This window comes from Chionomys nivalis, chromosome 17, assembly GCF_950005125.1.
Source record: "Chionomys nivalis chromosome 17, mChiNiv1.1, whole genome shotgun sequence".
Taxonomy (NCBI): Eukaryota; Metazoa; Chordata; class Mammalia; order Rodentia; family Cricetidae; genus Chionomys; species Chionomys nivalis.
In genome coordinates, this window is record NC_080102.1 from 40,948,735 (window position 1) to 40,965,791 (window position 17,057).

Below are 17,057 nucleotides of genomic sequence, written 5' to 3' on the forward strand. Positions count from 1 at the left end.
ACGGTTAGTGGTGTCAGCTGTGCAGGATCTGGAATTGCCCAGAGCTACCAGGACCACCTGGGAGGGACTCTCAGATGCCAGTGAAAGGATTTTGTTGACTTAAGGTAAATGAGATGGGAAGACCCACACTAAAAGTGGGCAGCATCGTGCTCTGGGCTGGGGCTGGGGTCCTGACTGCACGGAAAGGAGAAAGCAAGCCAACACTGGCATCCTCCTTTCTCTGCTTCCAGACTGCAGTTATGACGTGACCAGCTGCTTTACGCTCCTGCAGTCACGACTCCACTTCTACAGTGGAGTGCTGCATGAAGATTAAAAACAAATGCTTCCACAAAACAGGGAAACAAAGTCAGGGCCTACAGGGAAACGTCAAATTAAAGCATTTGGTAGTAACTAGGTGAATGAGGTCACGGGCCATCTGTGGTAGAGCAGAGAAGTCATGGTTATCCTGCGTTTCTCTTGTAGAATCAATTCACAAAATGTATTATGAGAGGGTGGGCAGCTGGAAGCTAATTCTTTCCCGGCTCTCCACGGTCTCCTAGGCCCTGCTGAATAACAGGACACCGATGGGGCAGGTGTACAGAGCGGAGTTCCAGCCTTCCCTCTAGGAAAAGCTGCTTTGTGAGCAGCTTAACAGCCACTGTTGCTTCTCCCGGCTTTGGGGAGACATGTCGCCAGATAGTTGAGCTTTCTCTTAGAAGACATTCCCATCATCACATGCTCAAGAGCTTTGAGAAAGAGAAACGACAAGATGGCGACTCCTAGGTGTTGCCATTCCTGCAGGCTCACGATAGGCTACCAACAAGCAGTTAAGACGGCATCTTTCCCTTAGTATAAACCAATACTTTTCCAGAGGAAGTGAAAGCCAGGATATCTTTTCTTGCAGCTCACCGAGTGTGTTTTGGTTGACCGTTCAGACAGTTCAATCTGGCTATTGTTTTAACAGCTCCACCTGTTCACATTAGGAGACGTTAGCTGTGTTAATGGGTGTGTTTTACAATAAACAGTAAGCTATCGCCAAGATTCTAACTCCCGTGAGAGAGGAGGTGTGGATGCACGCAGGGGCAGAGCAGTCAAGTTGTCTGGGAGGTGAGAGTCTAGACTGTCGACACCAGAACAACTTCGGCAAGCGCCCCAGCTCTGGGTTTATCCCACTTTCATTTCTAAAATCTGCAAGTGGGTTCAATTACTGACAAGCGTGCCTCTCGCTCTCACCACGTGCGCCCCGTGCACCATTCTTTCTTAATGGCTCACAGCTCTGAAGACACCGAGCAGCTGCATGTGCCCAAGGAATGCCTCCTCCAGCGAGGCACCGCACCTTTCCTTTGCCCTTATTTTACCTCTCAGGAAGATCTGGCTGGCCCTGCTCCTTGTTTTGCAGCTTTTCGCTTAGCTGATCCTTCGGAACAGAAAGTGGAAGGATGGGCGGCGGGATATTGACACCAATGGACAACAGAAGTTTCTTGTACAGGATCCGTCCTGAGGCTGTGTCTTGAAACTTACTGGAGAGTCTAAAGTTAAAAAAAACATCAGAATGTGCCCTTTAAAAAAAAAAAAGCTAAAATTAAGATGTTTTTTCAAAAACTATGTGTTGGTGGATGTGTTTATGCGTGTATCTGTGCACTTAAGTGTGGGTGCCCAGTGAGACCAGAGGCTTTGGAACTCCTGGAGCAGGAGTCACATGTGGTGCTGGGAACTGTTCCTGGGTCCTCTGTAAGAGCAGTTTGTACCCTTACCCCCTGAGCCATCTCTTCAGACCAAGGCTAAAACTGAAGAAGCCCAACGCCAGGTATCCAGGAGGATTGTGATTTCCACAGGCGCTGTGCTTGCACATGCATGTATATACACAGAGACACACGTTACACTTATAAACAAATCTTTTTAAAAAACAGAAAGCAATAGGAATAGCCAGCGATCCCAGAGACCCAGATGGAGCCTGTGTCCCCTGACTCCCTGGAGCCTCACAGTGGTTACACAGCCTCTCCATCCATCCTCTTTAATGGTGGTGGTGAGATTCAAATACACAAAGTAAACTCTTAGCGTGTTGCTCAGTGAGGACTCAACACAGTGTCTGCTACCGATATTATCCATGGGGGTCATGCAGCAGGCTGGGAAGAAGAAGGAAGGGAAGGACCTGTGAACTTACTTTACAAAGTGCTCATTTGAGAGATATGGGCAGAATATGTTTATGACTTTCTTGAAGTTATTTCTTGCTATGGTCCCTGTATCGCCAAGGTCATATGACTGCAGCATGCCGTAAAAGACCTGGAGGTTCCTGGTGATGGCATCAAGCACCATTTCTTCTACCTAACACAGGAAGAGAAATACACTTACCGCATTGGAAGCCGGTCTGCAGGCACCCTCAGAGCACATGGGGACGGTATCCACAAACAGAAGGCCAGTGGTACTTACTGAATTCCAAGCCACAGGCGGAGGTGCCTTGGTCTCTGTAGAGGGGGACATTTTTCTCACCTAAGTGAACGAGAGAAACCTTATGAGTACCAGTGCTTCCTGAGGGGCAACAGGAAGCTACAGGCTTAGATCTGAAAGCTGGCTCTGCCTGGCTGGTCCAGGTTGGAGCAAAATTTCCAAAAGGGAAAACAAAGTGGATGCCAAGATCATGTAACAAAGGAGAATATACAGCATTCTTTAAAATTAAGTAGCAAAACTCACTGTGTTAAATGCTAGTGATGGCTTAATGAAAGATGACAGACTTGAACACATTAACCAGACTTTATTTGTAGGTAAAGTCAGGTACAATATACAAAAGCATATATCCAAACCCATCAAAATGCATGTGGTAGATGTACCACTTTAAAAAGCATAACTTATATTCAAATATAACTGTTTTGATAATGAAAGTGTTTGTCTACATACAAATCATAGGGTTGGAAGTGTATGTTCTTATACATATAACGGATTTGAGTGTGTGTGCACATATATATTATAGGCTTGAGAGTGTGCACATATATATGGAAGGTTTGAGTGTGTGTGCACATATATATGACAGGCTTGAGTGTGTGCACATATATACAACAAGATTGCATATGTGCACATATATTTGGAAGGTTTGAGTGTGTGCACATGTATATGATATGTTTGAGTGTGTATACACATACATATGACAGGTTTGAGTGTGTGTACAGATATACATGGTAGGCTTAAGTATGTGTGCACATATACATGGAAGGTTTGTATGTGTGCACATATATACAGCAGATTTGTGTGTGTGTGCATATGTGTCACAGCTCCAGTTACGCCGAGCAAAGATCATGTCCCTTGCTGTCTCAGTTTGGCTCAGTTTGAAAATGTGCATAGTTGCTGCGCTGCCCAGGGGTAAGAAGCCCTGAGCACCACAGACCTGAGCTAAGCCAGGGTCTGTCCTACACCAGAGTTGGGAAAGGCACTGAAAACTCCACCACTCACCCTGCAAGCAGGGTTAGGAAGAACCAGGGGCTCAGGGTGTGAGCAGTGTTTGTGCAAGAGAAACTCAGGCAATGATCAAAACAACTGAGACTGAATATTTAGAACTGGAACACTTCTGAGTGTACACTTTATCCTGCTGAGTTTCCACAGCAACACCACAGGTTGCTGCTGTCACCAATCCTGTTGTAAAAGATGTGTGTTTCAAGAGGTACAATATCTGCCCCTGGACGTAGCTCATGGAGATGGTGGCCGCAAACTGAACACTGGCTCAGGCTCCCACCCCAGATGACCTCCATGCCCTGAAAACTCATTTGATCTTGTTCTCAAGCAGCAGTGGTAAACTGAGTCAAGGTATACTTTGAGGTACTGCCTGAACACACAAATCCAATTTCTCCTGACCAATACGGCTAGGAATGGATGTAACCAAGGTCTGCCTTGAGGAACCATAAACTCCTCTATCATTTTCCACAGTTTTTATGCTTAAAAAGTGTGTGTGTATGTGTGTGAAGGCATGGACAAACCTATACATTTTGACTTAAGTTTTTCACACTTAGGTGTGTGAAGGTCCGTCCGTGCTCAGCCTAGCAATTTCCCTCCATGGTGAAGGCAAACAGCTCAACATTCTGACACTAAGGCCACACAGCCATGCATGCAGCAAACTGACTTTTTCAGTGTTCTTAAAGACTGCTGATGTTAATTGCTGCTGCAGAGCTACTTTTAATAAAACTGCCCGTCTTTCAGTCAAAAGTAGCAATGACTGAAAGCTACTGGTAGACAGCAGGGAAACAGGGTGGCTACCCCTAAAACTGTGTCAGATCAGGGCATGGGACCCCTTCCCAAGCATGCTTCTGTTGTAGCTGTTTTATTGTTTTCAGATACATTTCATGATAGAGTCCTGGCTAGCCTGGCATTCCGCTTCACACAGGGTAGCCCCGAACTCGCAGCACTTCTGCCTCAGCCTGTTGAGAGCTGGGACCACAAGTGTGTGCTGCTGCCACCAGGTGTGACCCCCAGACACCTCTTCGTTAGACCTGGCGGCAAGTGCAGTGCTGCCCAGCGCCTGTCGCTTCAGACAAGGACAGGTTTCTCAGAAATGCCAGAGAGCATCTGCGATATGCTTTAGAAAACAAAAACTTAAACCAGATGACCTCTTAACTGTAACCTGAAATGAAAACATGCAGAAATGTGAATTCATTCATTTATTTACACTGCATTTTGCTAAGAATGCTGACTTCCTGGCTTTGGGAGTCACCCAGTCAAGAGACCGTGGTGACCTACCTTGGGGCTATCATCCAACGCGTCCAGTAGGGAGCTGATCTTCACTACTCCAGTGCCCTCGGGGTCAAATGTCTGCTTCAGTTCATTGAATTCCAAATCACTTAACTTTGCAACCATGCAGTTTAGGACATGTCGCAGTTCGTCCCAAGCTATGTGTCCACTGGGCGTCTGAGTAGGAGAGTGTAAATAATATCAAGATTTTTTTAAAAAAAAAAAATAAATAAAAGGCAGGAAACGCCACGTGCATACTCAGCAATAGTAAAGCATTGGCTTCAGCCAAACTGAGCTATGACTTAAAACAGCAGCCAATGGCCACTACATACACCGTGTATGTGTATAAGAGCAGGGCAGAGGTGGGCGCCCCCGAGGCTTCCTAAGCCTTTTCCTAGAAGAAGAGATCCTCTGCCAGGCAAAAGGCAAGAAAGAGCCTGGAAGAATGAGGTCTTTTGGGGAGCACAGGCCAACTCCTTCCCAAGGGTCTCCACAGCATGAAGAGCCCTTCTCCTCCTCCTAGCCCCACCTGTTGGCTCAGAATCTCCCTGAGCTCCACTGCAGCTTGCCAACTGATCTGAGTATCAATAGGATGTTTCCAGTCTCTCCAGCCTCATGGGTTGCACAGATGGGCAGCTGCTGAGGGAGAGATCTCTGCCACATTGCATAAAAGAAATACTAGAAGCAAAGCCTTCTGAGGTAAGCATGTTCCATGGAACTGAATGCTGTTGATAACTAAATATGAAAATCAATAGCCCCTGTTTTCTGAGAAGGTGGGAATATAAAGCCTCTACCCCGGAGAGGGAATTTCGAGTGTCAGTCAGCAGCCGTCACTGACTGCCAGAGTATGGTATAAATGTGGGTCCAGAGGCTAGGAGAGCAGAGTTCTTACTCTTTTATTTTTATATGTGGATGTGTGAGTGTCTGCATGCACACTATGTGTGCCTGGTGCCCTTGGAGGCCAGAAGAGGGTGTCAGATGTCTTAGAAGAGGAGTCACAGGAAGTCAGGTTCTGGAACTGAACCCAGGTCCTCTGAAGGAGCAGCAAGTGCTCTTAAGTGTTGAGCTCCTGAAATTCTTATTTTATTATTATTTTCTATGTGTATGTGTGGTGTATGTACACACGTGAGTGGAGATATCCCATGTTACATGTGAAGGCCAGAAGAGGTTAACTGGTGTGATGTCACTCTATTTTATTGAGACAGGATCTCTCTCTGAGCAAGACTGGCTGCCATAGAGCCCCAGCTGTCCACCTGCCTTCTTCTCAACAGCACCAGGTACACGGTGCACAGCCATATCTGGTGCTTTGCTGGGTGCTGGGGACTTGAATTCAAGTCCTCATGCTTTTACAGCAAGTGTTTGTACTCACATCTCCCGGTTATGGAAGACAGGTTCTCTGAGGTAATCGGACTAAATATGCCTGTTTATGGTTTTGTTTTTGAATAATAATTAGTGTTTAAACATCCAAATTGGAATCACTGACAACTTCCTTACTAACTTCTGACGTGTGCCCAGCATTGCGCGACCACCATCACAGACACCCGAGCATTTGTGTCACCCCCAATCTCCTGAACATCTGTGTTCCTTCTCACTCCTAGCATCTCCTTCCTTTTCACTCCTGACTGGTATTCTAAGGACATGTCACACGGACATGTCATAGACTACTTATCTGTGTCTGGGTCATTTCCAGTTAGAACATAACAGACAGCATCTCTTGAAACATTTATACACGCATCTTTGTGAGGCTGTGTTTCTGTTTCTCTTGGCTGATACCTATGTATAGAATTACTGTTCTTCAGAGTAGTTGAACAAGTTTTCTTTCCCATCAGCAGCGTATGAGAACTCCAATGTCTCTGCATGCTTGTCCACTTGGTCCCTTTGGTTATCCTGTCCTGAAGAACACGATGTAGCCTCCTGACTGCCACACTGAGTGTGAATTTTCCTACCTCCTGTGGATCTTTCCAGAGAAGGGTTCAGGCTCTTACCGTGCTGATAATTAACAAGGACTTCTTCAGGGCTGTGAAGCGCTCCTCCGAGTACCTGAATAACTTCTTGATGACATTTTCCTTGCGAGACTGGTTTCTCGAGTCAGTGCTGCAAAAAGGAGCAGAAGAAAACTAGGAAGGATATTGCACCCTTGGACTTGCTCTGGCAAAAAGCAAATGCTCTAACTAATTCTTACAGTACGGGCTTTGCAGAGGCTCTTCTTCAAAAAAGATCGTATACAAGGGCAGGCCTGTTTGCTACTAGGTGTGGAAGACATATGACAGAGAACTGTCCTAGAGAAGATGTGCACAGCCATCTCTTAGCTATGCTATCCTGTCCTCCTGCTGTCCCCGATGCTGAGCAACCCTATCAGACATCTTTCAAACCCACAAATTTGATCTCACAAAAAGACCAGGAAGGAAATCAGAGATTGTTGGCCACCAGGACCATGGGGCAGGCAGTAAGTTGCAGAACATGAGTCCTGCAGCTGAGGCCATGGGAAGTCCCAGCCTCTGTCCTCCAGTGACTGTGCCATGGTCACTTGTACCCTCAAGACTTCTTGTCTTTTCTTACCTCTAACCCTGAAGCTCCATCGACCATACCAGTGCTCTTGGAGGCCATGGCCATCCACTTTGAGAGCTAAGGCTTCCTTGTAAATTCCTATCAGAAAGGGAGACACAGACCCCTGTGTGGTGCTCTGAACAAAGATGGCCTCCACAGACTCATATATTTGAGTGTTTGGTCCCCAGTTGGTTGAACTTTTTGGGAAAGATTAGAAGATGTAGCCTTGTTGGAGGAGGTGTGTCCCTGTGGGTAGGCTTTGACGTTTCAAAAAGTTCCATGCCATTCCCAGTTAGTTCTCTCTGCCTCCTACTGTGGATAAAGATGTGGGCTCTCAGCTACAGCTACAGCGCTATGCCTGCCTGCCTGCCTGTTGCAATGCTCTCCAACATGATGGTCATGGACTCTAACCATCTGCAACCATGAGCCCCAAATAAACGCTTTATTTCTGTAAGTTACCTTGGTCATGGTGTTTTGTTACAGCAATGGAAGAACTAGATACCTTGTTATAAAACTCAGTCATGGGCCTCCCTTTCCTCAGTACTCAACAGAATTCTTCTATTCTCACAATATAGGACGTGACAGTGGGTGGTTCCTGTATGGGACCATTCTCACACTTGCTAGGGATTTGATACTCTGTCTAGTCAGCTCTGCGACAGCACACCTGCTACCCCATCTTAGAACTGTACTCTGGCTCATGTGATAACCGGAAGACAGTGTCGTGAAAGTCAGAACCGTATTGGCACAAGCACATACTGGGTAAGCAATCCCCCTTGTCTATTGTCATGGATATCAGGCACAGTGACAGGCCCTTCTCCATTGTGGGAAGACCTCTTGCGCCTCTGGCCTCCCTACAATAGACTTCACTACACAACGTCACCTCTACCACGAAAATCAAAAATGTCCTTTGAGATTGCCATGAGCCTCCTGCGGAGCACTATGTTCCCACTGGAGGACAGATGCTTCAAAGCTATTGAGAGTCAGCAGGTGGACATGGTGGCACACACCCGCAAACTTACACAGGGAGATGATAAGATCAAAGTCAGCCTAGACCACACAGTGAGACCTTGTCTCTAATTAAAAAAAAAAATGCCATAAATAAATAACACTTTAATTTTATCCTGGAAAGCCTTAGACAAGGTACTATCAGACAAGAAAACTGTAGCAAAATGGAAGTAATTGCTCAAGACACACGCTCACAGCCCCTCTTCAGATACATGCTCACAGGCCCTCCTCAGACACATGCTCACAGAGCCTCCTCAGATACATGCTCACAGCCCCTCCTCAGACACATGCTGACAGCTGCCTCCTCAGACACATGCTCACAGAGCCTCCTCAGACACATGCTCACAGAGCCTCCTCAGACACATGCTCACAGAGTCTCCTCAGACACATGCTCACAGAGTCTCCTCAGACACATGCTCACAGAGCCTCCTCAGACACATGCTCACAGAGTCTCCTCAGACACATGCTCACAGAGCCTCCTCAGACACATGCTCACAGAGCCTCCTCAGACACATGCTTACAGAGCCTCCTCAGACACAGTTGCTTCCTCACAGTAGAGCAGGGCTCTGGACCCCTGCAAAGCTGATAGCCAGATGGTCATTTAATATCCCTGGGTCCTCAGGTGGGATAGGCCCCAGGAAAGCAGAGCGAGAACTAACTCTGTAGTATATTTTCCTTTGCACTAGGGCCAAACACTCTCAATGCACCTGATGAAATTATATGTTTATTAAAAATAAAACAACAAAACACTCTGTTTTCTTCACGGCTCATGCATGGTAATCAATAAAGATCACACGGAAGTTAAACAACAGACCCCTTGGAGATAAAGTCTAAAGCGGCATCTTAGCCCTTTATTTATTTTGCATTTCTGAGTTGCCACTACAACTTCCAGTTAGAAGTTACAGCAGACATTAGCAGGGAACAAACGCTGCTGCCCGAGGCAAGAAACTCCCCAAACGGCCGCATCGCTAGCAGAGCAATGGGAAAACAGGTTCTTCCCCTTCCCATGAAACACACAGCAAGTGCTAGCTTGCACGCAGTCTCCTGGGACACAGATGGAGTTGAGGGACCCTGGTGAGCAGGTTCTGTGTGCGCTGGAGGAGCCTTCGAGCTCTGGGCGTGTGGCCCCACTGGTATTACCCGGGCTCTTTTCCCTCTGGAAACTGGAACAAGAATGCTATCCCTACTGTTTAAGGAAACTTAAAAGCCAGAAAAGTGAATGCAAAATGATTTATAGACGCTAAAAAGCTAGGTAAAACTTGACAACTAGTCAGTGGAGACAGTTGGTCATTGAATGAATGAAAGACTCTAATCCACATGTTCTCCAACCTAATGCCTACTGTGGTTTGTAAAGCGGTTTTAAACATACCTGCTTCTTTTCTTCTGGGGAGTTGCCTTGCTGACTTCCAACCCCTGCCGCTCATAAAACGCTGTTAAAAACTGCTTCCAATTGACTTTCGTGGTGGTTTTAAGTCCAAATCTGCATGAAATGAAAACAACAATAAAGTTTTTCCTATAATACCCCACAGATTAGATACTTAATATTGAGTCGAAACCAGCTGCTACGAATTTATATGAAGTTTCCAATCTATGGCAAACAAAGTCATTTTGTAAAATAGCACCACAGACTGAGTCTTTAAAAGCAAGGGAGAAATCAGGTCTTAGCACCCTGTGTTGCCATATTCTGTCAGTGGTGGCAAGTTCTGCAGAAAGAAACAAAGGGAATTCATTAAATTCTGATCTTCACAAGATAATATTTTTGAATTCATTACTTGAAGAATTCAATGACCTTGGTTGGCAGGGTGATAGCTTTTAAAGTGCTGGTGACCTTAGCCTGTCATTGTTTACTGTGGAGAGGAAGGTACAGTGGTTCTGGGTAGACCTTATTTAGATTAGTATTACATAATTTCCTTTTCCTTATTCCTCCCTCCAAACCTTTTCTTGCTCTCTTTCAAGGTCATGGCCTCTTTTTTGTTCACTAGACGTTGTGACCTGCAGATACATATACATTCTTAAATATAACCTGTTCCCTCTGTACAATGTTACTTTAGTGTATGCTCTCAGGGCTGACCATTTGGTAGTGGATAAGCAATTTGTGTGCTCTTCCCTGGGGAGACTGTTTCTCCCACTCTCAGCGTCCCTTAGCTGTCTGTAGTTCTTTGTGTAGGGTTGAGGCCTCGTGGTCTTTCCCCTGTCCACTTTGGCATGCCTATTGTTGTCCTTGGTCAGCTCGTGTGCAGGCAGCCAACTCTTGCGCCCACGGCTCTGGAAACATTGCGGAAGAGGGGGAGGAAAGACTGTAAGAGACAGAGACTAGGGAGTTTGCTGTGAGACTGCGTCTCCAGGTAGTCTTACCGACATGACAGCATAATTAAAGCTTTAGTAAGAATAAATAACTGAAAATTGGTCAAACGTGCACTTCTAAATTGACATGGTCCTGTGAGTCAGGGCCCCAAATCATGGAGTTAAAGATGCCAATGGGGACATCCTAAAGTGAGAGGAAGTGCAAATCTCTGTCCCTTTGCTTGCTCGTGTGGAGACCTTCGACAAGGGCTTCCTTTGTAAGTGCTCATGGTGAAACCACAGCAGTGTAAGCCAAGGAGGCTCTGAAAGGATAAAGACAACAGCTGCAGCACACGGTGAGCAACATGCAAGTGTGTGATCACATGCCTCTGCTTCCTGGTGGGTCAAACACCAGTATCACACACCCCTCCAACACAGGAGGACAAAGAGCTCACACAGAAACGTCACATCCGAGAGGCCAAAGGCAGCATGAGGCAGGCTGCTTTGCTTTACAAATCTGCATGGAAACTGGTCTGAAAAACTTGAATTCTTGGCCTACATCAGCGGTTCTCAGCCTTCCTGATGCTGCGACCCTTTAGTACAGTTCCTCACATTGTGGTGACCCCAACCATAAAATAATTTTCGCCACTATTTCATAGCTGTAATTTTGCTACTGTTATGAATTGCAATGTAAATATCTGTGATTTCTGATGGTCTTAGGTAACCCTGTGAGAGGGCCATTCAAACCCTAAAGCTGTCAGGAGTCAGTGTTGAGAAACACTAGCTTACATCGATGATATTTACAGAAAGTACAGGAAGTAGAGGGGGTTTGCTCTGAGCCTGCCCGCAGCATACAGAGTAGGATGAAAGATACCTGCCTGCCGTGGTTCTAAAGCTGAGCCAGGCCACCAGGCCTCGCTCTGGCAGTAATTAATCTCACTCGGCCCTGGGTGTTTTCTTTCATTACTGTCTACAAAAATACCTTGAGAACTGTCACCCTCACACCTGACAAGAACAACCTAAAGGAGTGACTGTCTTCATCCCAGAAGTTTGCAGACCTGGGAAGCATCTGTGGCCAGGGGATTAAGATCCTGAGTATCATTTGGCCCCAAACTTTCCCTGGTGATGAGGTGTCCATCAGTCCATCTACTGCACGAACTGCATCTAAATCTGCCACAAGGTTGCTTCAGGACAAGAATGAATGCCCGTGCTGCACTCCCATTCGCTAGGTCACTGCATGCAGATCTGTTCACTGTCAGCCCTACCTTCCACCGACTGACTTGTTCCCCCTGTGGCAACAGGCTGGGCCTCTGGGGCAGCAAGAGTCCACTTTAGAAATGTCATCATTGTCACTAGACACTGGACAACTGATGCCTGTTCCATCATAAATATTTCAAGTGACTGAGAGTAGGGCTGGCTGGTCACAGAGGGTAGGGATGTGGGACAAGGGTTACTGATTGGCTTAATCGAGGGAGACCCAACCCTCACTAAGAGTCTCTGTTCAAAGTTAAGCACTTCTGAGAATGTTAATTACATGTTTAACCTATGATACATGCACACACACATACACACACATACATACACACACATATATACACACATACATACATGCATGTACGTGCATGCATACACATATATACACACATACATACATGCACATACGTACATGCATACACACATATATGCATGCACACACACACATACATACATGCACACACACACCTTGATGTGCTTCTTTTTGTGCTTTTTCCCTCTTTGAACAATTTGAACTGTGGCGGACAAGCCATCAGTCACATGAATGACAACTGTTAGATCTTTTTCTACATCTGGCTGCCCCAAGTGGGAGTTCTGGCCAACCAGTCCCTGAGAAAACACTGGACCACCTCCAGGAGAGCTAACTATTGGTACTCCTCCATCCACTTAGAGGGACACTTCAGCCCAGCACTGGCACTGATGCCCTGGCTCCTGCTCCAGACACGACGGCATCAGCCATCAAAACCTCTGTGTAGGATAACGGCTCTGCAGGAATGCTCCAGGCCCACAGTTCCAGTGTGGACTGCTGAGACACCCAGCCTCATGAACTGAGCGGCTACCAAGTTCTTGGCATCTCTGGTGTAAGACAACCATTGCTGGACTACCCAGAACCAAACAGTGCAAGCCTTTCTAATAACCCCTTTCAACAGATGCTCATTCTATTGTTCAGTTCCCTTAGAGAACCCTATTAAGTTATCAGCATTCTGTATTTTCATTTCACGTTGTGTTTTCTCTAGTAGACTGGTGCAGAAGAGCTACACGGTGGCCATACTCATACAGAACAGAACGTGACAAAACTCAACACTCATGGTAAAAGAAAAAGCTTTTGGCAAACAAGGAAGAGAAAAGGAATTCCTTACTAATGCAAGGAGGACCGCTATGGAAAGCCCATGGCTGACCTGATTGCACCAGGCTGGAAGCTGGGGAGAAGGACGACAGAGGGAAAACTGCCCAAGCCAGTGCAGTGGGGCAGGAGAGGCGAGGCAGGGCACTGTGGCAGTGTGAGAGGCCGTCATTCCCAGGACTCGTGACCGTCAGACTCAGAAAACATCAGCCGTCTACAAAGTAAGTCAGTGACCTCACTAAAAACAGACTTAATGAACATTTTCACTTGTATATTTCTGTGTCAGAAAAACACCAGCTCAGTGGTTAAGAGCGCTGGCTGTTCTTGCAGAGGACCTGGGTTCAATTCCCAGCACCCACGTGGTGGCTCACAACCATCTGTAACTGCAGTTCCAGGGCATCTGACACCTTCTTGTGGCCTCCACATGCATCAGGTACACATGTGGTACACAACATACATGGAGGCCAAATACTCATAAACATAAGATAAAATCATAATAACAATTTAAAATCACTTGTATTTCTAATTATTAGCCACAAATGGTTGAAATTGTAACTTTTTTTGAGACAGAGTCTCACTGTGTAGCTTAGGCTAGCCTGGAACTCACAGAAATCTATCTGCCTCTGCCTCTACCTCCCGAATGCTTGGATTAAAGATGTGCACCACCACACAGAAACGTAATTTTTTTTTTAAAAAAAAAATTCCATGTTTAAAATGTTTTTGTTTTTGTTTTGTTATTCTGGAGAGATGGCTCAGCTGTTAAGAGTGCTTGCTGTTCTGTCAGAGAACTTAAGTCTGGTTCCTACACCCGCATCAAGAGGCTTCACAACCACTTCTAACTCGAGCCCCAGGGGATCGGATGCCTTCTTTTAGCCCCCAAAGGCACTGCATCAATGTGCACACACCTACCCCCCCCACAATAACATCATTTAAAAAAAAAAACCCTTTTAAAAACACATATAATTGGTGTGTGTGTGGTGGTAAGAGGAGGTGGCTGGTTACAAAGGACAAGAGTAAAAGCCATAGCTGTCTATCTCAACTGAGGGAGCTATCGTACAATGCACCCTTGCCCAAACTCATCAATGGCATAAAAGTCACATTTCAATAGGGCTAGGGGAAAGAGGGCAAACACACAGAGTGTAAATGAAGCCTATGAACACACTTTAAAAGTAGCCACATAAATATATTTTAACGGAAAACTGTAAACAGAGACTGCACTTTCGTTTCCCTGCCGCCCAGATCCGAATAATCACACAGAAACTATATTAATTACAATACTATTTTGCTGATGGCTCAGGTGTATTTCTAGCTAGCTCTTACATCTTAAATTAACCCATTTCTATTAAGCTATGTATTGTCACAGGCTTTTGCTTACCAGCAATGTTCTGGCGTCTTTCTCTTTTGGCAGCTACATGGCATCTCTCTGACTGCCTACTCTCTATCTCTGTTCATATTTCCCGTCTGGCATTACTCTGCTAAACCATTGGCCAAAACAGCTTTATTCATCAACCAATAAAAGCAACACATATATAGAAGGACATCCCACATCATCAAACAATGGACAAATAAAAGGGCTCAGGGGGAAAGGTGTTTGCTGCCTGATAACCCAAGTTCAATCTCTGAAATGAAAAGATACCAATACCTACATGTTGCCCTATGACCTACACATACACATGGGGAGGGGAGGGAGGGAGGAAGAGAGAGGGGGAGAGAGGGAGAGAGGGAGAGAGAGATATGAAATGAAGAACAGGCAAATCAAAACAAGAAACTATGCTGCTGACTATCAATTAGCAAAGATTCCAAAGTCCCGGTGTTAAATGCCTGCCAAAATGCTCTCACGAGCCTCCCCTGTAAGAATAAATTAACACCTTTCTGCAGTGCTTTTCAGCAATATGTGATATATACCTTAAAATGGTTCAAGCCCCTTTGACTTGAGGGGTGACAAAACGCATTTCAGTTTTTAAAATAGAATGAGAAAGCTTCAGATGCAACAGTCTGTGAGAAAACAGACCATAATTAAACCTCAGATGTTTCCAGCTACAAACACATGCGAGAACGTACATGTGCGTACGTGTACTCACAGATTCGGAAATGATATAGAAAACATATTAGCAACAGCTATCTCTGGCTTTATTAGCAGGGGCCACCTCTGGCTATATTAGCAGCACAATTTCTGACTATATTAGCAGTATTTTTCACTAGTTATTACGAGCCCAGGTAATCTACTTTTTCCTTTATGGTTTCCTTGTTTTCCTCTTGGAACACACGTGGCTTTCTAATTAACATGAATAAACAGAGCTTTCAAAAACAGGCCATACTTTCCATAGAATTTCCACGGAGGGCACTATGAACCTGAGTCACGAAGAGATTGCACCCTCTACAGGGGGCTGCGGATCAAACCCTGGGTCTTGTACACACAGACCACGGGCCATATTCCTGAACCTGGCTTTTGTCCTCTCTCCTACACTCATGGATCCTTTACTGCCCCAGGCAACCCCTGCTCTGACTCCTGACGTGAGAGACAACACCAGCTCCCTGTGTGTCCAATACCCTAGGAATCAGGGTGGGGACTTAGGACATCAGATGCATCCACCATGCAGAAGAAGAAGAAACAATGGGTGCATCACACTGTGCTAAAAATTGCATGGCTGGACAAAGAACAGAAACTAGTCACTAGTCACGTGGGTCCAGGGTCTTTACTAGGAGGACACAGCAGGAGTTCCGTGCAGAATGCAGCGCAGGTACAACAGCGACGAGGGCAGGAAGAGGACGGCCAAAGGAGAGGCCAGGACCGCCATGGCTGCCTCTGGCCCCTCTTCAGCGCCTAAAGCTTTGACCTTGTCCCGCTTCCCCTCTCCAGTCTGGGTGGTCTTGTCTGTGCCTCCTGCCTACAGTCTGGGTGCTAGGCAATCTACACCTGTACTGCTGCCCTTGACTCTGCTTCTCGTAGCTGCCCAGCAGCAACACTGTGGTTTTGTTCTAATGAGCATCACCTGTTCTCTCTCCCACCTTCAACTCCACCAAGCCCCTTCATACACACGGCAAGCCTGGAAGGCCCTTCCCTCCACAGGGAGACCAGAGTGGCCATTGTCCTAGGTGTAGACAGGACCTTCTGCCTGCCCCTCCAGCTTCCCTGCTCTTTGCTCTCAGGTCAGCTGCCATGTGGCCCATCCTCTGGCTACTCCCAGGTTTTCTGGTATCTGAGCGTGAGCTGAGAGGCAGCCACGGTGTGTACTGCTTGGTTTCACTGTCAGGACAGAGCCCGCATTTCTTTGCTGAAACCTCAGCTCCTGCGGGAACACTCCTACAGCTGCAGATTAAGGGAGTCACCATACAACACCAAATGATCAGATGCTCACACATATGAGAATTTCTGGCTATAACAAAGGGGCCACATGGTGCTTAGGTAGGACCTAAGTGCAGCCAGGTCTGCTTGGCTCTGGAGATCTACGCAGAAAACCCCAGTCAGAGGAAACAGATGCCAGAGTTGACCCTTTTATGTAGAAATTTGTGGCCTTTGCCCAAGAAACAAACAGCCTAGCACTCAGACCCAGAGTTCCTGGGTCAAGGATGCCTCTGGATACCCATGGAGAACAAGCTTACAAAACAGCCAAGGCTACAACTGAGTTTCCTCCTAGCAGAGGCTCACAGAGGTGATGGGTGAAAGTCAAATTCATTTCCCGCAAGGCCCCTTGAGATTATAGGCTTATCCCGTAGTTGCTCACCGGCTCCACAATATGTCATGAAGATCTGGATTGTCTGGGAGTGTAGAGCCTTGCACTGGCTGTGTCTGAGATGAGAGAGACAGGGCCAGGAAGGGCCCACAGGGAACAGCACCTCACACCAGAAAATGTATGCATCCCGCTTCCCTGCTTGCCCTCCTTGGGCCAGGGAAGACCACAGCAACTGCTGAAGAGTGAAAAGACAGACGGGCTGGTTCCCAGCATGTGTCCACTGAAGTCACCTGGTTGGCCAATGCACGAGCTCCTTGGGCCTGGGACAATGACTGTGGATCACTGGCTGCGGATGAGGTGAAGATGCAGTCACACTGGAGGTCCACGAGGCCCTGACATCACCTCTGCAGCTGGGGACAGAGCGACTGGCAGTTTCCCAGTGCCTCCCAGCAAAGGCAGACTTTCATGTCGCCTTGAAA

At 46.5% G+C, this 17,057-nt stretch overlaps 1 protein-coding gene across 2 annotated transcripts in view; it reads right to left on the bottom strand.

Annotated features, from left to right (window-relative positions):
- Efcab6 (EF-hand calcium binding domain 6) overlaps window positions 1-17,057 on the bottom strand; it is a 167,084-nt gene that overhangs the window by 69,302 nt on the left and 80,725 nt on the right. For both annotated transcript variants that reach the window (XM_057792082.1, XM_057792080.1), the window contains 6 exons: window positions 9,614-9,724; window positions 6,678-6,786; window positions 4,702-4,869; window positions 2,410-2,469; window positions 2,144-2,304; window positions 1,338-1,508 (listed from right to left, as the gene is read on the bottom strand). In XM_057792082.1, coding sequence (XP_057648065.1) covers window positions 1,338-1,508; window positions 2,144-2,304; window positions 2,410-2,469; window positions 4,702-4,869; window positions 6,678-6,786; window positions 9,614-9,724 — 780 coding nt within the window. The remainder of the gene's footprint in view (window positions 1-1,337; window positions 1,509-2,143; window positions 2,305-2,409; window positions 2,470-4,701; window positions 4,870-6,677; window positions 6,787-9,613; window positions 9,725-17,057) is intronic.